Genomic DNA, 26677 nt, shown 5'->3' with positions numbered 1-26677 from the left:
TGCAAACATTTCGTGTGTTATTGTTTGATCGAGCCACAGAAGAGTTGTGGCTTCACCCCTTGTGCATCCAGATGCGCAAAGCCACAATGTACTGCTAGTTGCAGATATGACAGAGGCATGCTTAATTTAGCTGTTGAGGTAAAAGTGAAATTAAGGAGCTAGGGACGCGCGTGATCGATATCATCTCCGTTTGTTCTTGCCCCCGACGAGCAAGACGACGTAGAAGAGAGCACTGAAGAAGAAGCCGAATGCCGCCGTGACCAGGAGGCAACTCCACTTCCCTAGGTCCGTGACGGCCTGCTGCTTGAGCACGTCGGCGGCGGTGAGGAGGCACGTGCTGGCCGTGACGTTGGTGCCGAGGGCGGCGCTGATGGCGCCGAGCACCTTCATCTTGACGGCCTCCGACATGCCGCCGACGGGCGTCCCGTCGAACACCTGGATCCCCCGCGCGAAGCACCTGCTGGCGTCGCCGAACTCGTTCTGCACCAGCGCCTGGTACGGGTACTTGACGAGGGACATGTAGTGGAGCCACATCCAGTAGCCCGGGATCCTGTCCCGGGTGATGAAGAAGCCGGAGAGGAGGAGGAAGTAGGCGAGGACGGCCACCACCACCGTGTAGCCCAGCATCACGTGCGGCACCACCGCCGACAGGAACGTCACGAAGCCGCTGCCCGCCCAGAGGGAGGCCAGGACGGTGAGCACGAAGAAGCCGAAGGACGCGCCGCCGCCGGCCAGGCCGACGGCGAAGAAGGTGATGACCGCGAACGCCAGGCACAGGATGACCAGCGACGGGAAGAACACCGCGGAGCTGGCGAGGACGTACGAGATCCGGCGGTACGCGTTGTGCTCCGTCTCGCGGAGGTACACGTGGCGCTCCTGGATGAACACCGGCAGCGTGCCGGCGCTGACGTAGAACATGGTGGTCATGCCCATGGCGAAGAAGCCGAGCCGCTCCTTGACGCCCCTGGGCGTGTCGTCCAGGCGGAAGAAGATGGTCGCCAGGACGAGGCCCGTCACCATGAGCGTGCCCAGGCGCAGCGCGAAGAGCTCCGGCATGCGCCGGAAGTTGATGAACGATCTCTTGCTCAGCACCCACACCTCCAACGCCAGCGGGTTCGCGTACGTCGGCATCCCCACTGTGCCGGTGGTGCTCTCGATCAGCCGGCTCAGCTTACCCCGGGAGACGCTCTCGGCCACGGCCAACTCCAGCGACATCACAGTGCTGCTCACCTTGCCGATGGTGTCGCCGTGCCACCTGGCATTGAAGTCGGCGAGCTTCGCGGCGCCGTCGGGCTGGCGCTCGAGGTCTCGGATGGTGTCGAGCGCGAACTCGGCCGGGTTCTCGTTGTCGGGGATGGGCGTGCCGAGCTCGGAGAAGAAGGGCTTGAGGCCGGCTGGAGTGCCAGCGTAGACGGCGCGGCCGCTGGAGAGGAGCAGGAGGCGGCCGAGGATTCCGAGGATGCGCGCGCTGGGCTGGTGGATGGTCATGACGACGACGCTGCCGCTCCGAGCGATGTCTCGGAGCACCTGGACCACCATGAAGGCGCTGGTGGAGTCGAGGCCGGACGTGGGCTCGTCGAGGAAGAGCAGGATGGGGTCGTGGATGATATCCGCTCCGATGGAGACGCGGCGCCGCTCGCCGCCCGACACCCCTCGGCGTGTCTCGTCGCCGACGACGGTGTCGGCGGCGCCGGAGAGGCCGAGCTGGCGGATGAGCGCGTCGACGCGGTCGCGTTTCCTGGCCGCGGAGAGCGCCCGCGGGAGGCGGAACTCGGCGGCGAACAGCAGCGTCTCGCGCACGGTCAGCATCGGGTACAGCAGGTCGTCCTGCATCACGTACGCGGAGATGGCGCGGAGGCGGCCGTCGGTGAGCGGCTCGCCGTTGAGCGTGACGCTGCCGCGGAGGCTGGCCCGGGTGATCCGGCCGGCAAGGGCGTCGAGGAGCGTGGACTTGCCGGCCCCACTGGCGCCCATCACCGCGAACAGCTCGCCCTCGCGCGCCTCGCCGGAGATGCCGTCGAGCAGCGCCTTGGTGCTGGCGTTGGCGATTTGGTTCCTACCGCGCGACGGCAGGCAGCCCATCAGCCCGCCCCGGCGCTTGCTGACGCTGTAGCATAGGTCCGTGAAGGACAGCACGTACGGCACCGGCACCGGCTCCTGCTCATCAGGTCCACCAACGCCGACGACCATGTGGCCGGAGCTCGCCATGGATGCTCGCTCTTCCGTGTACGTGCGTGTACGAAACTAAGTACTTAGATCGTTGCTTAACTCTCTCGTGCTAATCGCAGGGCGAAATGTTGCCCTACTTATTGCATGCATGCATGCAGGCGGCATTCAACTCACTAGCCCCCAAAACAAAAACTCACTAACCGAAAACAAGAAAGTCAAAGCCAGATGAGCTTGAAACCTCCGTCCCAACCACACTATCGCTTGCATGGACTGTCTAAAGATTTTCCACGCAATCAAGTAGTGGCACAGGCGACTTACGAGATCAACCAAAAGGCAAAGAAATGCACGAGCGCGTGAGTTTTCAATAATGCCCACGCTGTTGTCCAGTGCAACAAGCAGAAAACAATCAGCATCGTGGCGTTTATAGAAAGGAACAATCACGTTCATGGCTTGATGCATCTGCATTTTTCTCTTGGTGTCTCACATTTGATTGGCATGCATGCTTGCAGGTTTCATAGCTGTATCATTCTCTTTATTTGTTTATTTATCTGTCGAGCATCACAAATGTGCTACTATTATACTGTATCATTCTCATGATCAGGGCGGGCATTTACATATCCGGATCGATCGGTACGTAGAGTGCGGAGCGGGGCATGAGGTGCCTACGGTAACCACTCGCCTACCCTTCTACTTCTACTCTAACCAGTTAATTGCCCGTGCGTTGCTACGGAGGTGTATATTTTGTTGGTTCGACATTAATCATGTCTAAATATATAGTTAGATTCCTCAAGCAGTATCATCTGTTTTTTTATTACCAAGAAATTGATCTTGTTCTTGATACACCCACAATCTCCGCCAAATACAAGCTCTTCACCCATATCAATGGTGAATACTTATCACAATCCCCTTTTTACCTCCCCCCCCCCTCCCTCTCTCTCTAATCTAAAAACAATATAACCTCAGGGGTACAAACCTCTCCTGAACCAAATGTGACACTTTACAGGGATGGCACGAAATAATCTTCACAGTTTAACTTCTAGTCTCTATTTTCTTTTTGAAGTCAATTCATAACTCTTTGCATTTTGTGCGACATGTCATAGTATGAAAAATATGCACCTTCTGAATCAGGCTTAGCACATCTTGATGGTTCATAAACTCTATGTAACTCCAGTTTATCTCCTTTCTATGTAACTCTATGTAACTCATTATACTCCCAAGACAACGCTCCGGTTTTTCACCCTTTCCAAACCCCGGCCCCCGCGCCGCTCCTTCCTCGGGGCGACACGGGCGGCGCCCCCCCCGTCCCCCGCAGCCTCCCCCTCTCCCCGACTCTCTCTTCCTCGCCGTCGCCGGTGGCCTCCGGCAGGCAAAGCCTGTGCGGAGCCGGCGGCGGCGGGGCGCGCTCTCTGGCTGCTGTCGCTCGGGAGAAGGGGATCTCGCGGGCGATAGGCAGCTGTCCGGCGCTCGGCCTCGGGGCGGCGTCCTGGCGCGCGGCGGAGGTGGTCTTCGGCGCACGGCGAGGCGTTTGGTCGTGGCGGTGGGCGCGCGGCCGCGGGCGCGGTCGCGGTCATTCGCGCTTGGGCGGTCCCGATCTAGGACCTCGCGGGCGGCGGCTGGCGCGGACGAGCGGCCGGCGTTCGGCTTGGCGTCGGCTACGGCCAGAGGTTGGGGCGCCGGGGCGGCGGCCTCGGTCCGGGCTCCGGCCGTGACCTGGGAGTGGACGGCGCGCGTGGTTGGGCCGGCTCTCGGCTCTGGATGTGAGCGCGGGGCGCAGATCCTTGGCCGGGCGCGGCGGTGACTGCGCGCGGTGGGCGCGGTGGCTGGTGGGGCGCGACGGGCGTGGCATCTCCGGAGCTCGAGGTGTGCTGCGGTGCAGGGCCTGCTCGTCTACCATTCTGCTTCGCTGGAGCTGCTCCGATCTGGATCTGGCCTTGGTGGTTCTGATCTTGCTGCTGCTCCTTGCGATGCGATGGTTGCTGCGGTGGTGGTGGTCACTATGGTGTTGCGGTGGTGGACGGCGGCTACGGCCAGGGGGTGGTGCGTGCCTGGGCACGGTGGATCGTGGGATCCCGTGGCTAGGGTGAGGTCAGCCTCAGCAGGGGTGGTGATTGGTGGGCGGCGGTCGGTGGGGGTGGTGCTCTCCGGGAGAAATTCTTGCTCCGGTCTTCATCGGAGCCGGCGACGGCGGCGCCCGCAGGTGTCGTGATCTTTCTTGGAAGCGTCGCCGTGGAGGTGCTCCTCCCCACGGCTTTGGCTCCGGAGGGAAACCTCAGATCCGCTGGATCGGGCGATGGAGGCGTCTTCGCGTCTTTCTCCTCCTTGGGGGCATCGTCTCGGAGCCGGCTACGACCGAGAGACTAGTGGATTGCGGCATCTTCGCCGTGGATGGTGGCATCTTCGCCGCGTGGTTTGCTGAGGCGGGGCGCTGGTTTCTGGTTGGCAACGATGATGGCGTCGAGAGGAGCTCGGGTCGCGGCTTGGACTTCGGTAGTCGGTTCTTCCCGGCATGTCCGAGGTGCTCTTCCGGTTTGCGGAGGGCACGGTCGGTGCAAGTCCTGCATATCTTCCTTGTGAGGCTCGCCGTCAAAGTCGGAGCTGCCGGTTGCTTGCGCGTGTGGCCATTTGGTGGCATGTGCCGTCGGGATTGTGTCCCATGTCGGTGGCCAGGATAGCCAGTGGTGCCCATGTCATGTGGGTTGGGTTGTATCGGTTTCAACCCGGTTTTCCGTCAATTAACCGGGCAATTCTCTTCTTCTTAATCAATGAAAATGACAAATATTTTGCCTCGTTTCAAAAAAAAAAAAACTCCCAAGACAACATCGCATGTTAAATTCAAGGCAACAAATATCTAAAGGGTAAAGCTATATGGTCGAAACCAAACCTGTGGAGTATCTTGTTCAAAATATTGCTCCAGTTTCAAAACTAAATCCAATGGAGACATTGAAAATATTGCCTTCGAATTGTTTTCACTGATGCCTCGAATTTACCCCACGAGGATTTACTCCTGTTTCTTCTTGTAACGATGAAGCAATTAAGACCACAAGAAATATACCCTCTCCGTTCCAAATTACTTGTCGCATGTATGGATGTATCTAGATGTATTTTAGTTCTAGATACATCCATTTCTATAACGAGTAATTTTCAACGGAGGAAGTACTTTTTAAGTTAAGTTCCACCAGCAAGTCATATAGAAGCAATTAGCACTGACCCAAATATGCAATGACATCCTTTTTCTTCCTCTCGCACTTCATCTCAGCGGCTCCACTGGAGTAAAGCCTTGCCAAATAAATGATGCATCGCAGAATTCAACACTACCACAACTACTGAATTAAATCAAATCAGTCCAGTTTCTCGTGAAGCCAAGAATGTACAGGAAGGCGGATGACCTCCTCAAAGAGCAGACTATGCATGTCGGCCACCGCCGTCTTGACCCGGAGCTCCTTTGATGTGTTTCTGCCATTGACATCCATACAACAGTCAGTGTACAAGGTCAATTAGAGAAGGGTGTTAGATCCGTGTAGGGGCGGGGGGCGCGGCTGCGGGCGGAAGTTTTTCTGTGAGATCCAAATAGAGAGGGAGGATCGGGAGCGAGAGGGGCGTGAGACGTGGGAGGTTGTGTGCGTGGATTGGGTCGCGGTTGTTTCCTTTTTTTCAGTGTTCGGTGCGATCGTGGAAGAGTTTTTTTTGTCGACCGTGCGTACGTGGGGAGGATCGCTGTGGTTGAACCATCACGACCACTGCAGATCCCCTTTAATAGTAGAGATGCGTGGACATTGCCACGTTGCTAGAGGTTTTTTTAGGAGTAATGCCACCGTTTTATTCAATCAAAAGAAAGACCTAAAAATTTGGAATCTCGTCCAAAATTACATCCAGCACGAAGTCTGGAGGAAACGAAAGCAGACCTTACAAAGTTAATTACGAACATCTACTCTAACAAACTTATGAGCGACAACATCAGTAGAACGTCTAACCCAAGAAACCTTGACTTCATCAAAACCTCTAAATTGTTCTTTTATCTCCTCAATCCATGGCCCATTAGGCCAGACATGGGTTTACCTGAACTCTCCTATCAACTTTGCAAAGACTAGGTATTGAGGTTTTATTGTCACCTTGAATTCCCTCAACGCCCGACCCTATGCAATGACAGTAGTTCCTCCATAGCCAAACACGGCAAAAGTGCGAGCGAGGCCTCGTCTCAACACTCGCGAGAATACTAACTTGAACATGAACAAATTGGATCACTTGGGCAATAAATCATACTAATCATAAAAGTGTTCATCTTTATCCTTGAGAACAAATGCATCTACTCGAATATAACGAAGAGGGTCAAGTTACAAGCCGACCTAGAGCCGGTGAAGGGAGGAGGTGATGATGGTGATGATGATGACGGCGGCGGCACGGTGAAGATGGTCGTGGTGGCGCCGGCGTGGTGGAGAGGGCACCGGCCCGAAGGCCGGTGCTGCCGGTGGTGGAGCCTCCTCTTCTTCCCTTGATCTTGTCCCTTCCTCTACGGTAGTGATGGAGCAGCAATTAATGGGGATGGACTTGAATGTATTAGAGATGAATGAGATTGTAGAAGGACAAGATGTGGGCTGTGCAATCACAATGTTTTAATCGGTGCACCAGACACGTATATATAAGTACAGAGGTGGGCCACAACCTCAACGATACAAAGGAAACAGGAGGTGGGCCCTACACACAAATATACACGTACACAATATACTCAACACCCCCCCCCCCGCACAGTCGAAGCGGCGCCAGTGACGCAAAGACCGGAACAGAACTCCGCGAAGGTAGAAGTCGGCAGGCCCTTCGTCATCACATCGGCGAACTGTTGTGCAGTCGGCACATGGAGAACCCGAATACGTCCAAGAGCCACCTCCTCACGCATAAAGTGAATGTCCAGCTCAATGTGTTTAGTCCGGGATGATGAACGGGGTTGGCGGAGAGGTACACCGCAGAAACATTGTCGCAGTAGACAACCGTAGCCTGGGAGACATCGTGATGCAGCTCCTGAAGTAACTGTCGTAGCCAGGTGCACTCGGCAACAGCGTTGGCCACAGCTCGGTACTCAGCCTCTGCGCTGGAGCGTGAAACCGTGGGTTGTCGCTTGGACGACCACGAGACGAGTGAAGGACCGAGGTAGACGCAGTAGCCAGAGGTGGACCGACGAGTATCGAGGCAGCGAGCCTAGTCTGCATCGGAGTAGGCCACCATCTCCAGAGAAGTAGACGCCGTGAGTGTCAATCCGAGGGACATCGTGCCGCGGATGTAACGAAGGATCCGCTTCACGAGAGTCCAATGGGAGTCGCGAGGGGCGTGCATGTGGAGACACACCTGCTGAACAGTATACTGAAGATCCGGTCTGGTGAGAGTCAAATACTGAAGAGCGCCGACGATAGACCGGTAGAAAGGAGCATCCGACGCAGGCGAGTCCTCAAGAGCAGAGACCTTGGCCTTCGTGTCAACAGGAGTAGCAACAGGGTGACAGTTGAGCATGCCAGCACGCTCAAGAAGCTCATGTGCATACTTCTGCTGATGAAGAAAGAAACCATCCGGGCATCGAACGACCTCAATGCCAAGGAAATAATGTAGAGCACCCAAGTCCTTAATGGCAAACTCGTCACGCAGCCGGAGAGTAATCTGCTGAAGAAGCAAATATGCAGTCGTGTCACCGTGGCTATAGACAAACAGTGAGGCGTCCGAGCGAGTGACGCTGAAGCCCAGTGTCTGAAGAAACCCGGCGATCCGCTGGTACCAGGTGCGGGGTGCCTGCTTGAGCCCGTAAAGAGAGCGGGACAACAGACACACATGGCTAGGAAGTGAAGCGTCGACGAAACCGATGGGTTGCTCACAATACACCTGCTCCTCAAGATGGCAGTGGAGAAAGGCGTTGGAGACATCCATCTGGTGAACAGGCCAGCCGCGGGACACGGCAAGCTGGAGGACGGTGCGGATTTTACAACCGGGGCAAACGTCTCAGTGAAGTCCACTCCAGCGCGCTGGCGGAAACCACGGACCACCCAGCGAGCCTTGTAGCGCTCGAGAGTACCATCCGAGCGGGTCTTATGGCGAAAGACCCACTTGCCGGTGATGACGTTGGCGCGAGGAGGTCGGGGAACCAATGTCCATGTGCAGTTCCGTAGAAGAGCATCGAACTCTTCCTGCATCGCCGCAAGCCAGTGAGGATCACGGAGGGCGGCGCGAACGGACGCAGGAAGAGGCGACGGCTCCGCGGTGGAGGCTATGAGGACATACTCGTCGCTCGAGTACCGGAGGCTCGTACGATGAACGCCGGTACGAGCCCGTGTAACTGGGCCAGCCGGCGCCGTCAGAGCCACCGGCGAGGCGGCCGGCGAGCCAGCCGGCATCGGAGCCGACGAGGAGGCCGGCGTCTGGGCCGGCGAGGAGGCCGGCGTCAGGGCTGGCGAGGTGGCCGGCGTCGGAGCCGGCGAGGAGGCCGGCGTCAAGGCGGCTGAAGCAGCGGCCGAGCCAGCAGCGCCCGACCCCGCGCCGCCCGAGTCGGGGGCGGCGGGTGAAGGAGGGACGCCAGCTGCGCCGACAGGGTCGACCGAGGGGGCCGGCACCAGCGTGAGGGCGCAAGGACCGCCAAAGCCCGGAGGCGGTCCACGGGCCGAACGAGACCGTCCGCCTGACGTAGTCGTAGCCGGCGGTGGCCGACGATGACGAGGCGACAGGAGGTACTTGCTGCTGAAACGGAAACACCATCTCATCACAGTAAACGTGTCGGGAGGTGAAAACACGATGGGAGACGGGATCATAGCAGCGGTAGCCCTTAGTGTTAGGTGGGTAGCCGAGAAAGATGCAGGCGACGGAGCGGGGTGCAAGCTTATGAGGCGCAGTAGCGGCGATGCTAGGGTAGCAAAGGCAGCCGAAGATGCGAAGCCCATCATAAGAGGGGGGTGCACCGAAGAGAAGATGATGAGGTGTAAAGTTCCGCGAGTACGACATGGGCGGATGTTGATGCGGAGAGAAGCGGTGGCGAGAGTGTCAGGCCAAAAGCGCGAAGGCACATTGGCATGAAAGAGAAGAGTCCGAACGCAGGCATTTAGAGTGCGAAGGATGCGCTCAGCGCGACCGTTCTGCTGCGAGGTGTACGGGCAAGTGAGACGAAAAATCGTGCCATGTGTGGTGAGAAGATTGCGAACAGCGAGGTTGTCAAAGTCCTTCCCGTTGTCTGTCTGCAACGCGAGAATGGGACGACCAAACTGCGTGAGAACATAGGAGTAGAAGGCGGCGAGAGTGGATATAACATCCGACTTGCGGTGCAATGGGAAGGTCCACACATAATGCGAGAAATCATCAAGTATGACAAGATAATAAAGAAAACCCGTATTACTGGCAACAGGAGAGGTCCACACATCACTATGAATTAACTCAAACGGGTACGATGCAACATAAGAAGAAGCCCTAAACGGGAGACGGGCATGTTTGCCGAGGCGACATGCATGACATGAGTGATCCTCGTTCTTATTACACGTGAAAGAAAAACTCCGAAGTATATGGCGAAGGGTGGCAGGATTAGGATGACTCAAGCGAGCATGCCAAAGATCCACTCCGGTGGCGAGAGCGACAGGGGCGGCGGAAGTGGTGGAGGTGGCGGAGTGAACCGGGTAGAGCTCATCGGGGCTGTCACATCGGTGGAGCACCATCCGCGTGCGAGCGTCCTTAACAGAAAAACCACATTCGTCAAATTCAACGGTAACCGGATTTTCACGTGTAAGAGAACGAACAGAAACAAGATTTTTAATAAGTTCAGGAGAAACTAAGACATTAGACATGGATATTGGAGTGGAGTTAGACGGAAAATATGCATGACCTATATGGGTGATAGGAAGAGAGGAGCCGTCACCGACGGTGATGCGGTTGGAAGTATGGACAGGATAGGAGGTGTGGAGGTTACCGGGATAAGCCGCCATGTGAGCGGTGGCTCCAGTGTCCATGTACCAGTCCCCGCCACCGGTGTAGCTGGACGGGGAAGGAGCGGTGTGAAGAGCCGCCAGAAGGGCCGGGTCCCACGGCGCCGGCGAGAGAGGCGGCGCGGCCCACCTGGCTGCGGCGCGGCATAGAACGCCTGGTGTGGCTGTGACCGGGCGCCGAGAATGCCCGGGACAGGGGCCCGAGGAACCGGCATGGAGTAGGCGTGCACAACGCCGGTCCATGGGTTCTGGCCGGCGTACCAGGGGGCCGGCTGATAAGCCTGCTGCGGTGGGCGGGGTGCTCCTCCCTGAGCACCTGCACCCCCCTGCTTGCGGCCACCACGACGGCCGCCGCGACGACCCCCCCATTGGCCGTCGTCTGGGGCGGTGGGAAGGGGACGGGCGGGACGGGCGGGAAGCCTGGCGGGAAGGCGGGGCGCCGGCGGCTGTGGCGGCGTCGGGCGCGGCGGTGGCGGGGCTGGACCCCCGCGGGTGCCGACGACGAGGGCGATGTGGGTCGCGCGAGTCCGCGCCATCCGCATCCGGCGCTCCTCCAACTGGAGGTACGCGACCACCTTACCGAAGGTACGCTCCGGGATGAGGGTAAGGTTGGAGGCGGCGTTCCCAAAGTCCCCGTTGAGCCCGCCGGTGAGGGTGCTGGTGAGGAGCTCGTCGCCGGTCTTCTCCCCGAGATCATGGAGCTCATCGGCGAGCTTCTTGAGGCGCATGCAAAAATCATCGATGGATGAGTTAAGTTGCTGGCACCCGTAAAACTCATCGTAGAGCAGGACCTTGCGCTGCAGCCGGTTGTCGGTGAAGAGGCCGTTGAGCTTGGTCCAGACCGCGTGGGCGTCGTCGTTGTCGTCCACCACGGTGTGGAAGAGATCGCTGGAGATGGTGAGGTAGAACCAGCGGATGATGGTGGCGTCGAGGATCATCCACTCCTCGTCATTGATCATGAGTGACGAGTCCACGGTGCCGTCCATGTGGCCGTGCAGTAGGTACTCACGGAACACAAGCGAAAAATACCGCTTACAAGCGGAGTAGGAGGCGATGGATTGATCAAGTTTTACCGGAACGCGCTCGTGGATGTTGAGGTCGCGGACGAGAGTGACATCGGGGCCGGCGAACGGGTTGGAGACGATGGAGGAGGAGGAACTCATGACTAGGGTTAGGGTTTGCGATGCGTGACGCGGCGCGGGGTGGAGCTAGTGCGGCACGGGAGCAGCGCTGGTTAGGGTAGCGAGGTTCTGCGGCGCGGGAGCAACGCTGACTGGAGATGGGCACGTGGGAGTAGCGTGGGGTTGGGTGGCTTGCAGCGCTGCAGAGAAGGGACGTGGCGCTGGCGATGGGCAGGGAAGGACGCGGCGCTGGTGATGCGAAACGCGGGCGATCGATAGAGCGGCGCGGGGGATGCGGGAAAGAGACGCGGCGGGGAACGGCGCACGTGGCGGGGAAGGAGCGGAAGTGAGGATCGGCGGCTGCAGCGGTTTGGGAAGACCGCGGCTGCGGCGGAAGGTGGCGACTAGCGGCGGCCGCGGCGGCGTGTAGGGGCGCGACGGCGGCGGCTTCTTAGGTTTTAGGATCGTGCTGCGACTGATATCATGTAGGACAAGATGTGGGCTGTGTAATCATAATGTATTGATCGGTGCACCAGACACGTATATATAAATACAGAGGTGGGCCACAACCTCAACGATACAAAAGAAATAAGAGATGGACCGTACACACAAATATACACGTACACAATATACTCAATAAAGATGATATGGAGCGTGCTAGAGGCGGCGGCTAGGGTTTTAGATGACATATATAGAGGCCTTTTAGCCTCATCTCTTGGTGGGCTTCATCCAAGGGCTCTCTTTGAGTCAAACCCTCTTCCAATTTCTTCTTGAGCCTGTCTGGACTGAAAAATCGTGACCGGGCGGCTGTAGACACTCTTACCGCCCCACAAAATTATCATCGACCAGGAAAATTCTTTAACTTCAACATTTGGTAAATAAAATGCCATTTAATTTTACCATAAGCGTTCTCAAAGTTCACTTAAAGAAGGGCACGTTGTTTTTTATGATGAACAATAGATTGTGGTTATGGTACAATCTCTCGAATTTCACCAAGAAAGCGTTCATTACCCGGCCCTTGTGTTTGTCTTTGCGCACAGCCAGAGTCACACACGCACGCACGCATTGCCTAGGAATGCTCCCGGCACGGACGCCGGTCAGAGTAAATGTCCACGGGCGGGCACACGAGTCAAAGAAAACAACCACCAAGGGACGGCACGCATAGATAGATCCAAATAAAAGCAAACGGCGTCTTGTACTGTAGGTGTAGGAGCGGCTCGCATGTTTTGCGTAGTACAGTACTACTCTCGAAAAACAAAAAGGAGTAGCTCGCACACCCAAATCCAGGAGTAGATCAGTAGAGAAGAAGAAGAAAAAAAGCTTGGATATTATTGGGTAATGGAAACGGACGCTCCTCCCGCCCGCCGGTGTACGCATTTTGACGAACGAACGAACGAACGAATCGGTCGACCTGCTCGCGTACGTACGTACGTATACCGATCTGCCCTGGTGGTACTCGTACTACGTAAGCACAGTATATGCTGCCGGTGGCGGCCGTGGTGCCGGGCGCATCCGCACCGTCGTCGGTACAGTATATGGTGAATGCTTGTCAGTAGATGCAAATCCAACCACAACCACCCGACGGACCGGAGTGAATGCGGATGGAGCGACCCAATTTTAACAGGCTGCCCAAGCTCCCCAGTAGTACACACGTATGCTGGGATCTGAAAATAAGTTTCGTATGCCATGCCAGGTCCGGTCAGGTGGCCGTGACGCGGGCGGCATGGAGACTCGGGAGGCGCCAACGGCAACGGCTAGCTCGGTTCGAAAAGGGGTCGGTCGGTCGGTCGGTCGGCCGGCCAGCTCAGAGCCACCGGCCTCGGCCCGGAGACGGACGCTTTCCAGGCTGCGACCCCACGAGCACCACCACCAGCACCAGAGCCCGACCGACCCCGCTCCATCTCCATCTCCTGGAGCGCGCCGTTGGGCAACCATGCGCGCGTAATCTGCTCTCGAGTCTTGAGCCCCACGACCGGAATTAAGCCGGTGCAATCACGCACGCATTACTTCATCACCGTAACAACCCTAACCCGTAGTATGCAAAGCACGGAGCGGGTCGCCGTTTCCCCCTTGCTAACACGGACGGCAAAGAAAAAAAAGCTACGGTACGCGGCGGTATACGACCCCGGCCATGATGGTCGCCGGAGAAAATCACGCATTTACACCGCCGCAGTGCCGCTGTAGCACACAAGGCCATACGACCCCACTGATCCGAGTGAGTGAGTGATCCATCACGAGGCCTGCGTGCGTACGCACGCCAACAAGTCAGAGAGATATCATCAGGCAGTAATGGTCGTGCAGATTTCGTCGCGGCCCCGAGATGGCGAGATGTAAACTGTAAAGGCGCTTTAAGACGCAACGCAAAGCTTTCGTGTACTGTACGCACGCACGCACGATCGGGCGAACGGCTAGCCCGAGCCCGAGTCCATAAAACCACCCCACCTGCAGCCAGCCACCACCACCACCACGATCACTGTGTCCGCCACCTTGGCCCAGTTCGAATGTGACAAAGAGAGGGAAACCAGACAAGCCAAGAACCCGGCCGGCCATGCCGAGGTCTTCTTCCTCCGCGCCCCGCATCCTCGGCAGGGCCATGGCCATCCTCACCCTGCCGCTCACCCCGCTCTCCAAGGCCAGGGCGGCGACGACCCTGCTCCTCTTCAAGAGGCGCCGCGCGCGCCGCCTGCGCCACTACAACTACGCCTACGTGGGCGAGTACCAGTTCTCCCCGTCCGGCTCCCCGCTGCTCCTGCCCCGCCCGCCCGGCGTCTCCGCGTGGCGCGCCAGGCGGCGGAGCCGGGCCAGGACGGTCCTCGCCGCGCTGCTCTGCGGCGGCGGGTGCGGCTTCGGCGGCTTCGACGGGGACGGCGGGATCGACGTCGCCGTGCTCGACGGCCTGCTGCCCCTGCCCCAGGCTCTGCAGGAGGACGAGCGGGCGGCTGACGACGGCGCGTCGTACGGGTACGGCGAGGAGGAGGTGTCCGACGGCGAGGAGGGGGTGGAGGTGGCGGAGGAGTTCGAGGGGGACGAGGAGGTGGACGGCCGCGCCGAGCGGTTCATCGAGAGGTTCTACGAGGAGATGAGGCTGCAGCAGAGGCGCCTCCTCTAGCTCTAGGCCGTGGTGCCGGATCCATGGACGACTCTGTCTGCTCTGCATTTCGCCTTCGTCTTGGTCTTCACTGGTAGAATTGTCGCTAGCTATCTTAGCTGCAGTTCCCTCGGTTACAGTGTGTTTGCTCTTGCTTCCTCGCACAGCGTTGTTGTCCAAGTAGTAAGTATCATGTTCGCTCATGTGTTTGAATTTACCCAAAATTCCGTCTTGTTGTGGTGTTGATAAATGCTGTCCGATTTCAAATCTGTATTTGGTGCTAGTAGTATTCATTCTTCAGTCATGGCAGTACGCCACACCACACACAAAAATTCATAATCTCCGTTCGAGTATCTATTACAAATTTAAAAATCAGAAGAACCGAAGGGGCGGAACAGCAGGTGGTAAGCACGGAGCAAATCATGGGAAAGTTGGCCGTAAACAATGTGATAAGAGCGTTTCTCTCAAGGCGCGGTTGCCTTATCTCCCATTGTTAAAACAGAGTGGAGTGCATCGAGGAGCGCTTTCCCGGGTGCAGAGAATGCTCTGCTTCGAGAACCGGCGCCGTTTTGTTCTCTGATCCTTGCCTGTTTCCTGCCGAGTTGTTCTACTTGAACAGGTCGAGCGAGTCCAGGAAACGCAGCACTGAAAATTCCAACTCGCTCACTCAGTGGGAGCTCGTGCACGGATCACAACGGCTTGATGCCGGCAAGGTTAAAGCGCTTGAGAGGTTTGCAAGTTCCGCAAAACAGATCCAGCAAAAAGGGAAGCGGCGTTTTGGGTCCCGGGCTCATATGAGCCCCGGAGTGAATAGTAACGCCGTTTAAAATACTATAAATAATTTCAAAAAATTCAAAAAAATATTATGGTGAAAGATGTTTGAGTGTGTGATGTCCGTGTCAGATTTGGTTATATTTGAACATTCAGGCAGCTCGTGACAAAAAAAACGAATTCGGATTTGAGAGAAACATTTGAAATGCGGGATTTCACTGTTCATGCCTGAATTCGTCTTTTTTTGGCCAGGCTCCTGGAATGTCCAAACGTCACCAAATTTTGCACGAACATCATGCACATGCACATCCTGCTTGCAAAACAAATACGATTTTTTTCTTTTTTTAATTGCGTTACTGTTCATCGGGCTCATCTGAGCATGGACACCAAATTGGATATCATGGCAAAAGGTACATATCAATATAATATCAATATGATGCAGAGGCCGGGGGGGTTAACCTCCTTTCCGAAAAGAAAAGAAAATCTTAATGCATCCACCTTGATTTCTTCCATCATCGCTACACAAAAGGCAAAATGGCCTTGGACAACGTACACAGGAGCTCCAGCAAAAATTGCTGAAGAGGAAATACGATGAACTACAACCGTACCATAAAAGCTTGCAAGTCCTTGGCATTATTCAGTGAAACAGCTGGAAATGCCTCTGAAGGTTAAAAAAAAGAGCAGTGCATACACTTTTAGCACGTTTCAGTTAGCCAGTAGTAGTACACAAAAGGGAAAATAACCAGGGGGTGGTGGCGTCCATATTACTACATGACGCTGTACAACATCTTCGGAGGAGAAATAGAGTACATATATCTGCAAAGTGTTACTCATGCGTGACCAATGCCATGTCAACCAGTAAACTTCCACACTTTCAGCAGCATTGGTCGAAGGCGAACTCGCCGACGAGGTCCTCGAGTATGTCGTCCTCAATGGCGATGCTGATGTCGAACGCCTCGGTCCGGCACCCGTCGCACCTCGCCGCCGCCACCTGGTCCAGCTCCTTCTCCGCGGCCCGGTCCGACGAAATCTCACTCCAGCTGCCGATCTCTTCGGATATCTCCCTCTTCAGCACGTCCTTGCTCAGGGTGAGAGGCATTCGCAACAAAGCCTTGTACCCGCATTTCCCGAAGTCGCAGAACTTCGAGTCCAGCGACTCGACGATGCAATCCAACAAGAAGTTGGTACGTTGGTACTTGTTCTCCTCCTTCAAACCAAAGCTGCTCCCCGATCCGCCGCAGAAGACGACCTCAACGGTTTCCAGCATCTCGACGATGAAAGAATGGAGAGATAGACTTGACGGTGTGCCACAAAAGAGGCTGCTGTCCAGAAGCAGCTCAGCGTTTGCAATGGCCTCTCCGATGCTGTGGAGCCTGCCTTCCAAGAACTCAAAATCATGATCTGGAGAGCTTTGAACACATGGTATTTCGGCGCTGCCGCCGCCACCATGAGCAGCAGCAGCAGTCTTCGTTGTGTCCATGGACAAGGCCAGATCCTCAATGTCAGACTCTAAATTGAAGAGATCTTCCATTTTGTTCTCCATTGAAATAAAGAATTCTGTACTCTCTGCAGACAGGAGGAGAAACCATACGTTATCATCATAATCTACTCCATTACACACGCCAAAGCCTACACCAATCCAACCCATTCTGTAAATCACAACTGTTTCAAGCTTCTCTCTAGAAAGAGTATATCATAACAGAACGATGTCTTATAATAATAGTTCAAACATTACTGATACATGTAAACTATTTGTTGTTTCTTTTGGTGCTCATCGTGATGAATGCAATCTGTTTTGTGGCCAAATGCATTTTAGGCAAAACATAGCTATTCATTTAAGGTTTTGTCACGATTTTTCTTTCTACTTCAGATCAGCAACAGATGTTGAGTAAATCAATAAAGGGGAGAGTTTAGTTCCCAGCACAGTTTTTCCTTGCTTCAGAAAAGGCCTTTCAACCAGGCCTTATAGATTTATTTTTGAAAAAGAAGGTTAACCCTCCCAACCTCTGCATCCGCGGATACACACAGCCCTACCTAGTTTTATAGATAACTAAAAGTTGCTAGAATATTGCTGGGGCTGCTAGCTACAAAGTATCCTTACATTCTAGCACAACGTTCAATGTGTTACAAAAAATACGTACCAATCTTTTCAGTTGGACTTCCTGAGGAGGAAGCATCGTGTGAGAAGCATGCTTCGAGGACTGACGTTGGGCTCGGCTGATTGGGCTCGTCGTTTGTGCACGTAGCAGGAGAATCAGCCCCTTGGTCACCCTGGAACTAGAACAAAAGAATATTTTCAAATTTCAATAGCCAGCTAGACAAAAAGTAGTGTGACCACTGATCACAGTACAATGAATGCCAAGTCATCCAAGTTGGTAAACCATTACTTCAGTAAAGACCAGGGAACATCCAATCTCATTTTGAGGAACAATTTTTTAACAACAAATTCACAAAATGTACCAGGCATGGATTCAAGCAAGTGCTTCCTTAGCGGTCTCTACCATTAGACAAAGTGTTAAGTATAAGCACTACAGTTTCATCGTATGGACATACTATCAAAGAGGTAATTTCATGATTGACTGATCAATATTGCTGAAGTAAACATAAGTAACAGATATAAAAGGTTGACAAAATGAAGCAGTAGGGCAACGTCAAAACTGACCTGATAACTCTTGTGAAACTCAGGTGATTGATCATTGGAACTGTATATAGTCTCAGCATTATTGAGAGGAGCCGATGAGTCGGAAAAGTTACTGCTTTGGGATGCTGAGGTGTTTGTGTCATTAGTCAGGGCAGAAATGAGCTCTTGGAGCACCGACACAGTCAAGTTTGCTGAACAACCATCGCTTGGTTCAACCCTATCAGACAGGCCAAGCTCGTTGACCTTTGCTTTCAGCAGTCTCCTAAATTCCTCTTTCTCAGATGTGGCGCTCACGGCACAAGGTTCGGCTTCAGAACATTCGGCATCTACCACCGGCCTTCTTGTGCAATCGGTATCGGAGTGTGTACCTCGGAGCCCTCTGTTCTCTGAAACTTTGCCATCTGATGAACCCCTGGATACCGGTCTCGCGGATGAACTAGAGGCAAATGCAACCGTGTTGCGGCCTCCTCTGTTACTGGCTGCGGTACCGCGGTCGATTTTCTTGCGTGATCCTCTTCTCTGCCCAGATGCATTGCTTGTATACCTACTTGTGGACGCCGACCCATTTCGGTCGATCACGTCTCTTAGTGTGCTTCTTTGCGGGGTGGTCGAACTCGTCGATTCCCTCCTCGGACCAGAATTGTGTGGTGCCCTCATGCTACTACTGCCAGAATTGTGTGCTGCCCTCCTACTACTAGCAGGTGCCGGTTCACGAGCATTGCCGATCGACCGCGTTGAACTAGCCAAGTTCCCAGACACAGCACTCCTTGGAACATCTGGCCTAGACAAGGCTCCCCGTTTGCGCAACATCCTCTGTTCTCCGGTTCTTGCGCCGGCGCCGGCATTGCTCGATCTGACCCCAGCATAACTGCCCATTCCCCCAGTTCTTGCTCTATAATCTCTATGCACTGCATCCACATCAGAGCTGCTGCCTCTACTCATGTGTGCATCGTAGGAATCCACTCTTGGCACCACAATGGTATGACTAGTGCTTGTCACTGAGCCTGCAGCAGCAGTGCTGCTCATGGTGTTCATGGAGTCTGTCTCCTGCCAGCAGCGGGAACCGACGGCATTGCCCCGTTGATCTGCATCCAGCTCCGGAGGAGGAGGTGCGCGACGCTCCAACGACAGGCTATCGGAGCGAGACAGGAAGTCGTCGAGCTCGAGCGTGCCCCAGCTCTGCTGCGGGGCGCCGGGGTGGCCGCGGTGCTGCGGCGAGGAGCAGGCGTACGCGATGGCCTGCAGCCTGGCGCCGGCCCTCGAGCTCGCGCGCGCGCCCGGCTCCAGCAGCCTCGACGCGGCGGCGTGCACGAGGCGGCTCTGCCTGGGGCTCCTCGCCGGCAGGTCGGCGCTGTGGTGGCTCCGCGGCGCGTGCGTGGGCGACCCGGGCGCGGGCGGGCGCCGGCTCGGCGGCAGCATCACCACCACCGGCGTCGGCTCATTGTCTCCTCCCCCCGCCGACGCCTCCACCTTCCTCTGCTTCTGCGGCCTGGGCGGCGCGGCCGCGGCCGCGCCGGGGGCGGCGGGCCAGGACTCGAGGCCCATGAGGCGCGCGACGACGCCGGGAGGGGCGGCACCAGCTTTGCCATCGGCTCCAGCGGCCGCGCTCGGCGCGTGACGAGGAGGCTGCGGGGCCGCCGGAGAGGGCGGCGGCGGCGGCGCGAGCCTGCGGAGCGAGGAGCTGCGGGCGGCCGAGGGGAGCAGGCGGCGCGGGGAGAAGAGGCGCCGCTTGCGCGCGAGCCGGCGGTGCCAGTCCAGGAGGTGGAACAGCACGCTGCCGGCGCATCCCCCCGCGCCCCCGCCCCCGAAAGGCGGCTTCTTCTCCACGATGGCCAGGCTGCCGCCGCCCATCCTCCTCCCCCCACCTCCCGCCACCACAACGGCGTCGCCGCTCGCTCCTCCGTCCGTCCCAGGCTCCGGTCAGGTCCGGCTGGGCCTGGCCGTGCGGTGCGTGTACTTGTTTTCGCCGACCCGTGCTTGGGTCCGGGGGCGGAAAAGCGAGGGCGTGGAGGATGTTGTAGTAGGTGGCACGCAACGGCACCTAGGCCTCGCTACCCGCCACCTCGGCACGCGGCGCGAGGAGACGGCGGGGGTGGGTGATGACGGGTGGGGCTCTGCGGGCCGCGGGCCGCGGCGTCAGTGGGGGTGGGTCGGCGCGGCGTGAGGCGGACGGGGGTAGGGAAAGACGACGCGTTGCGAGGAAGGAAAGGAAAGCCAGGTGAGCAGCGGCCGGCCCAGCGCTCGCAGCAGCCTTCTCTCCCTGGCTGGCACGGGAACCGAGGCTGGGGACGGAGCTAGGTGAGCAGCGTTCAGACAGAGCTACTGGTGTGAGTGAGAAGGGGATGGGCTCGACTCGACTGGACTGGACTGGACATGGCGGGCTGCTGCTGGCCATGAACGGGAGCTCTGAGCTCTCATCGTGGTGAGTCCAGCTGCTGGATGCTGATGATGAGATGAGCTAGCTAGTGGAATTGGTTCTGGAGTTATTCCTCTCACCGTTGGGGGGCCTGGCGATCCCAAGTGTGCGGCTTTTCGTTTAGATTTCTGCGTGGCGGCCAGTCAAAAAAGCTCAGAAAATTGATGCAAAAGCCATGGCCCATGGAGCAAGCCGCGGACCACCGACAGGAGCAGCCCACCCCCCCTCCGTGGCTTCCACGACCCGTCTCCATGACCATGCCGAGTTAACCATGGCGTGCCCGGGATTGTGCCGTGGCGGTGCCCCTCGGGAACATGACAAGACAAGAGCGTAATGGCCATCGAGCCCAGGGGTAGGTAGGTAGCATAGCCGTGGCGCACCGCCGCGCAGGTGCCGACACGAGCTCTCCTCGTCCGCCCTCCGTGCATGGGCACTCCTCGTGGCGAGTGGACGGGCACCCACCGCCCGCGCCGGCGACAGGAGCGGAGAGAGAGACGAGGGGACAAGTCGTGCAGGCGGCGAGCGAGCGAGCGACCGAAGCGAGAGCATCGTCCACTCCGCCGGCGCGTGCACCGCATGGGTCAAAGCCGACCGACCGACCGACGGGCGCCCCCGTGACGAGGCTGGGTCAGGCGCTGTACACGGGCCAACAGTGCGGCGGTGTCGGCTTTTGGATCCATGATTGGGACGCCGGCCGGGTCCGCCACTGTTTGGGCTGCAGCGCCCAGATCACCGACGCCAGATAGATAGATGTAGATAGATAAAGCACCGTCACTCTGTCACTCCTCCCCTCTCCTCGTGGCCATTGCCGCTCCGGCAAGCGACGCGTTTGGCTTTGCAGCCGTGCTTTGCTGCCATGGATTCCAGCTCGGGATCGACGTGCATCTGGGATCTCGCGTCCTCGTCGCCATCTACTCGCGTCCTCGTCGCCATGGCTTTGCAATAACATAAGGCTTGCACGTATATCTTGCATCGGTAGGGCGGATAACAGGACGCAGACGCTCCTCTCATCTTCTACTGAGAACAAGACGCCGTGCCTTTGTACTAGCACTACAATGGTTAATGTTACTCACGGAGAGGGCTTCTCGGAAGAGCAGAATCATGGCGGGTAGGGTGGCCGCCGGGCAGGGACGTCGGCCGTGTGGGCGAGTGGCGATCATTGGGAAATTTGGGAGACCCTTCACCAATCCATGCTGCCATGTTCATGCATGACCATGGATCGATGGCTGTATGATCGATGCCACGCATCATGGCGTGCATCATTTCGTTCCGAGTAGTGGCATCGGCCGGGCATATGTTGGGTTGTACCATGATGATGGGTTGGCGATGCCAAAGTTGACACGCACACCATGCAAACCTTATGTTATTGGAACTTTTTTGTTCGAAAAGAAGGTTGACCATGTTATTGGTAACCGTACTGAAGTGGCGAGTGTGTGTAACTCCGATGCGGATCACCAAACTGTCCGCAAATGTACGGCTCAAACAGTCCAGACGTTTTTTTTATCATCCAAAGCGAGCCATCAATTGTCCGGACTGATCCGAATGTCCGAAATCTCATGAACCAAAATGAAACTGGGGTCGTCTTGCGAGATCCGCGTTGGACAATGTGGACCCACCCAAAACCAAGGCCGTGCGCCCGTGCCGATGCATTTTCGCCACTGCTTTCGTGCGAAAGCCTTCCCCTTCCCACCGCCTCCCTCTCATTGTTTCGCCGTCCGTCGCCTTGATCGATGCAACTCCGGAGGAGTACACTGAGATGTTCGTTGTCCAACCCAATGGTGGCGGCGCCCATAAGACCTGGTCTTCGAAGCACAACACCCGACGCGTGTAGACTTCGGCAAAGAAGACGGCGGAAGAAGCCGCAGTAGGACCCTCGTATGTCAAAGCGCCCCAATAAGAATAAGGTGTTGCCACCCGGGCAATCGGCGCAGTGGCCGTCCTAGTTCAAGTCACTCTATTACTTCGCTTCCCAACACATCGGTCTAGCCGATACGTAGCTATGAGCGAAAGGAGCAATTTGATAAAATAGCACACCTTTCCTCGTAGGTTGATAAAATAGCACATCTTTCTTTTTGTTAGATTAAATGACACACTTTTCCTTCGGGGCTAGACAAAATGGCACAAACAGACATTTTTCTCAATTTTCAGGTCAGGACCTACACGTCATATTATTTTGGACGATTTTGCCCTTTGATCTGTTCTACGCAGTAAACTGGTTCAGTCGAACCTCTGTTTCGAAACAGAGCGAAAAGAAACGCAGCGAGGAAGATGGATCGCCGCCTCGCCGGCCCTGCCAATTACGTGCTCCCCTTATCTCCCGGCGCTTCGTCCCGTTTCTTCCCGTCTCCTGTCGCTCCACCCGTTCCGCCGCCGCCGCCGCATCTGGCCGTACAGGTTTCATCCCATCTTCTCTCTTGATCCGTGTTCTCTCTATACGTGATTCTTGTAATCTTCGAGTAATATTTGATGGATGAAGACACTGACTTATGCTCAAAAAAAAAAGAAGACACTGACTTATGCTAGCTACGGTTTTTTTACTGATGCTTTTCTCTTGTACTGTATCATATTTTCTCTGCGTACATGTATGTTTGTACGATTGTTTATTCATTTACTGATGCCTTTCACTTGTTCAGCTCTACTTCCCTGCTAAAGCAAACAACTATACCAGTCAGCAGCCACCTACAGGCTTCTACAGGAGCAAGCACCTACAGCCAGCAAACGAACGTACGCTACGGCGAGCGACCGGCCTGCACTGCCACGTGCTGCAGGGGGACTTCAAGTGGCGGCGCCCTTCTTCTCCCGCATTGCGATGAAGCAGCCGCAGCCCGCAGCGCGTACGGCGGCCGCGGCGCGCGGTAAGGTGGCGGACAGGGCGGCTCGGGGACGAATCACGGCGAGATCGTGGATGGTTCCGTCGTTCCTCTGTTCCGGTGTTCTCTCATCCTCTGGATCGTCTCGTCTCCTCTCTCGATCGAACCAGTCCAAAGTGTAAAATCGTCCAAAATAATATAACGTGTAGGTCCTGACGTGGAAATTGTGAAAAAAAGTCAGTTTGTGCCATTTTATCTAACCCTGAAGGAAAAGTGTGTCATTTAATCTAACAAAAAGAAAGGTGTGCTATTTTATCAATGTACGAGGAAAGGTGTGCTATTTTATCAAATTGCTCGAGCGAAAGGGGGCGGCGTTTGACAAACTTTGCATGTTTGGTTTCCTGAGCAAAAGTGCTATAATCCCTACCGCGCGAAAGTGATCTTTCAGCGCAATATGGACTGGCTAAGCCATCGATGCTACACCATTCTAGAGCATCTTAGGCTGGTCATAGTGGGGAGTAACTTAATTAGGCTAGTGTCATGCATATGGCACTAGCCTACATTACTACCTTTATAATGCAGAGTAACATAATAGTAGTATCTTAGATGGCTTCATTTATTAACTTGTAGACTTATCTTGTCTTGAAAAGCGATATGTTACAGCAACATATTATGTTATCATCTCTCATTAATTACTTGCCACATAAGCAAAAAAATTTAAAGTGCGCTATGTTACTAGCTAAGTTACTTCCACTATGACTAGCCTTACAATCAAGTGAAAAACCCGGTGGCAAAGTGGCACGGCAATCCAAGACCCCGTAATTTTTATGGCTCGTTGCTCCATGTGTTGGTCTCATTGATCTGTTCAATATCACAACTTGTTGACCATCCATTATCTTCCTTTGTTAGCTTGAACGTGAGTGCACGCTATACTACAAGAAGGATAACGATTACTTTATCTTTATGCATCGTTGGATGAAGTTGAATTGGCAAATCAAGTGACTTGCTGCTATTGCCAATTCCAGCAAGATCGCCATGCTCAGCGGAGATGAATCTGCCGATCCAATTGTCTCGATACAAGAAGGGCCTTCTCCGGCCAAGAAGATGATTAGGAACCGGGGGAGGAAGTGAGAGGAGGAGAAGGTGAAGCGACAAGGGGCGACGAAAAAGATGACCAAGAAGTTTGAGCACATCATGACGAAGAAGGAGGAGGCATGTGTCAAATGTCACGAGGTGAAGGATTCAGTGACAACGGAGAGGTTTAGCAAGTTCATGGAGATGCAAGACAAGAAGTTCAAGCTCCAAGATAAGAATCTTGAGATCAAGGTCGCTTTGGTGGCTTTGGTGGCCTCCAAGATGTTCCTGAAGAGGTCGGAGTTGGACATCGATCCGGCGAAGATTGTCCTAGCTTACCGTGTGGATTTGTTGAAGTGCTTGCTGGGGAACGTAGTAATTTCAATAATTTTCCTACGCACACGCAGGATCATGGTGATGCATAGCAACGAGAGGGGAGAGTGTCGTCCACGTACCCTCATAGACCGTTAAGCGGAAGCGTTATGACAACGCGGTTGATGTAGTCGTATGTCTTCACGATCGACCGATCCTCAATACCAAACGTATGGCACCTCCGCGTTCAGCACACGTTCAGCTCGGTGACGTCCCGCAAACTCACGATCCAGTAGAGCTCGGGGAAGAGTTTCGTCAGCACGACGACGTGGTGACGATGTTGATGAAGCTACCGTGGCAGGGCTTCGCCTAAGCACCGCTACAGTATGACCGAGATGGATTATGATGGAGGGGGCACCGCACACGGCTGGGAGAGATCTTTGTGATCAACTTCTATGTCTAGAGGTACCCCTGCCCCTGTATATAAAGGAGCAAGGGGGAGGCCGGCCGGCCCTTGTTGGTGCGCCAGGAGGAGGAATCCTCCTCCTAGTAGGAGTAGGATTCCCCTCTTTCGTACTCCTACTAGGAGGGGGAAAGGAAGGGAGAGAAAGAGAAGGAAAGGGGGGCGCCCCCCCTCTCTCTTTCCCTTATGGCCCAACAAGGCCCATTAGCCTCCGAGGGGGTTGATGAAGCTATGTACCTAGGGTAGGGGCATGGACCTGTCCTAAGTACCCTACCCAAGGACATTCCTAGAAGAAGTCATCTTTCAATCGACTTGGAGGTATCCCACTCGACGGATTCAAGACACTCGACCACGAAGCAATCACTCGACCAAGATCCAACCACTCGACTGCCAGGAGATCTAAAGTCACCCTGCACGTAAACGGTCGGTCATTAAGTAGCTTTTATGGTTATCATAGCACTTTATTAGGGGCGTTACCAGTAACCCCCAGTCTTAATGTACTTTAAACCTTGCATTACTGAGGGCTGGAGGGGCCTGGCGAACTCTATATAAGCCACCCCCTCCTCAGTATCAAGGGTTGGCACCCCTGTTATTCATACACACATAATTCAGTCGACCGCCTCCGGGCACCGAGACGTAGGGTTGTTACTTCCTCCGAGAAGGGCCTGAACTCGTAATCCTCGTGTGCTTACAACTCCTCCATAGCTAAGATCTAGCCTCTCCATACATACCCCCCTACATCACTGTCAGAGTTAGAACCACGACAGTTGGCGCCCACCGTGGGGCTAGGAGTCTTAGCGCCTAGTTTGAGAAGTTGCGATTTTTTCCGATCTCCTTGATCATGGTTTCGAGCGGAGCTTTGGTGGATTGCCGCGAGATCCGTCTCGGCGTGCTCACATTCATCGCCGACGACTCCGCTTGGCTTCAGGAGGCTCCACTCGACCTCAACGCGCTCCCCGTCCGCGGGGCGATGCACTTTCGCGCATGCGTTCGTGGTGTCCTCCTGTGGCAGCCGTCGACCCAGCATCGGTCGGCTCCCGTGGCATCTCCCCGCCCTGTTTCTCGCCGGCGCAAGCGCTCCGGTCGGTCGAGGCTTCAGAGGTGGGTGAGGCATGCGGTGGCCCGCCAGTCGGCCACCCCACAAGTCGCGGCAATCGAGCTCGACGAATCCCTCTACGGCCTGTTCGACTGGCTCCGCAGAGACCGCATCCGAATGCGACAGCGGTGACCCAGCTGCAGAGGTTCTGGTGATCGATGGGCCACACAGTCCTCCTGGTTTCCCCCGCACTGACGGAGGCGCGGATGGGGGCGACCCGTCGCGTCCTCACGAGGAGTATCTCCCCGAGCCTCTCACGTCGTTGCAGCGGGAGGAACTTCGCCGCCGGAACATGGATGCACTCCACACTCCTATCGTTGGAGAAACCCCCGAGGCCCGAGCCTTGGAGGACGCGCGCTTGGCTAACTTGGCCGAGCGCACTCGACTGGAGAATCTCCAGCGAATACTCGACGAGCGAGCGCGTCAACGGGCTCCAGAATCCAGTCGACGTCAACTCTTTCCGCCCCCGCAGGTATATCGTACTCCGATTCAGAATTTGGCGGCTGCGGCCCGTATAGCAGAGTCGATTCAGCCCTCCCAGTCAGAGGCTGGCAGAGGCTTGTTGCAAATCAGAGCGTTGCTCCGGGCAGCGGGAGACCAGAATTCCGCTGTTTCTCAGTCGCGGAACAGGATCCACAGTCGATCCGTTGCAGCGGATACAGTCCAGTCGGCTCACAGCCCAAGATCGCCTCCGAGGCGTGAGGGACGTGGAGACCGGCGTGATCAGTACAGAAGGAATGAGCAGTATGATCACCGATTCGATCGTGATGATCGAC

At 55.8% G+C, this 26677-nt stretch overlaps 3 protein-coding genes across 4 annotated transcripts; 1 reads left to right on the top strand and 2 right to left on the bottom strand.

The window, feature by feature from the left end:
• On the bottom strand, positions 1-2257 carry LOC123057629 (ABC transporter G family member 5). The gene has a single exon (XM_044480559.1). The coding sequence runs from the start codon at positions 2206-2208 to the stop codon at positions 181-183; it is 2028 nt and encodes a 675-aa protein (XP_044336494.1). The 5' UTR covers positions 2209-2257; the 3' UTR covers positions 1-180.
• An 11420-nt stretch (positions 2258-13677) lies between these two features.
• LOC123057628 (uncharacterized) lies at positions 13678-14587 on the top strand. Its single transcript, XM_044480558.1, has one exon. The coding sequence runs from the start codon at positions 13779-13781 to the stop codon at positions 14337-14339; it is 561 nt and encodes a 186-aa protein (XP_044336493.1). The 5' UTR covers positions 13678-13778; the 3' UTR covers positions 14340-14587.
• A 1135-nt stretch (positions 14588-15722) lies between these two features.
• On the bottom strand, positions 15723-20361 carry LOC123059912 (serine-rich adhesin for platelets). 2 transcript variants are annotated; one of them, XM_044482463.1, is made up of 3 exons: positions 17752-20361; positions 17231-17360; positions 15723-16655 (listed from the first exon to the last, which is right to left on the bottom strand). In XM_044482463.1, exons 1-3 carry the CDS (start codon positions 19579-19581, stop codon positions 15964-15966), a joined length of 2652 nt encoding a protein of 883 aa, XP_044338398.1. In that variant the 5' UTR covers positions 19582-20361; the 3' UTR covers positions 15723-15963. The 2 variants fall into 2 exon arrangements, with proteins under 2 accessions (XP_044338398.1, XP_044338397.1); XM_044482462.1 differs by having other exon boundaries at positions 17231-17366; positions 17752-20356.
• Between the last annotated feature and the right edge of the window lie 6316 nt (positions 20362-26677).

This window comes from Triticum aestivum, chromosome 3A (genome assembly GCF_018294505.1).
Source record: "Triticum aestivum cultivar Chinese Spring chromosome 3A, IWGSC CS RefSeq v2.1, whole genome shotgun sequence".
Classification (NCBI taxonomy): domain Eukaryota; kingdom Viridiplantae; phylum Streptophyta; class Magnoliopsida; order Poales; family Poaceae; genus Triticum; species Triticum aestivum.
The sequence above is the reverse complement of the archived record's forward strand: the minus strand, read 5'-3'. Positions and strand labels throughout refer to the sequence as shown.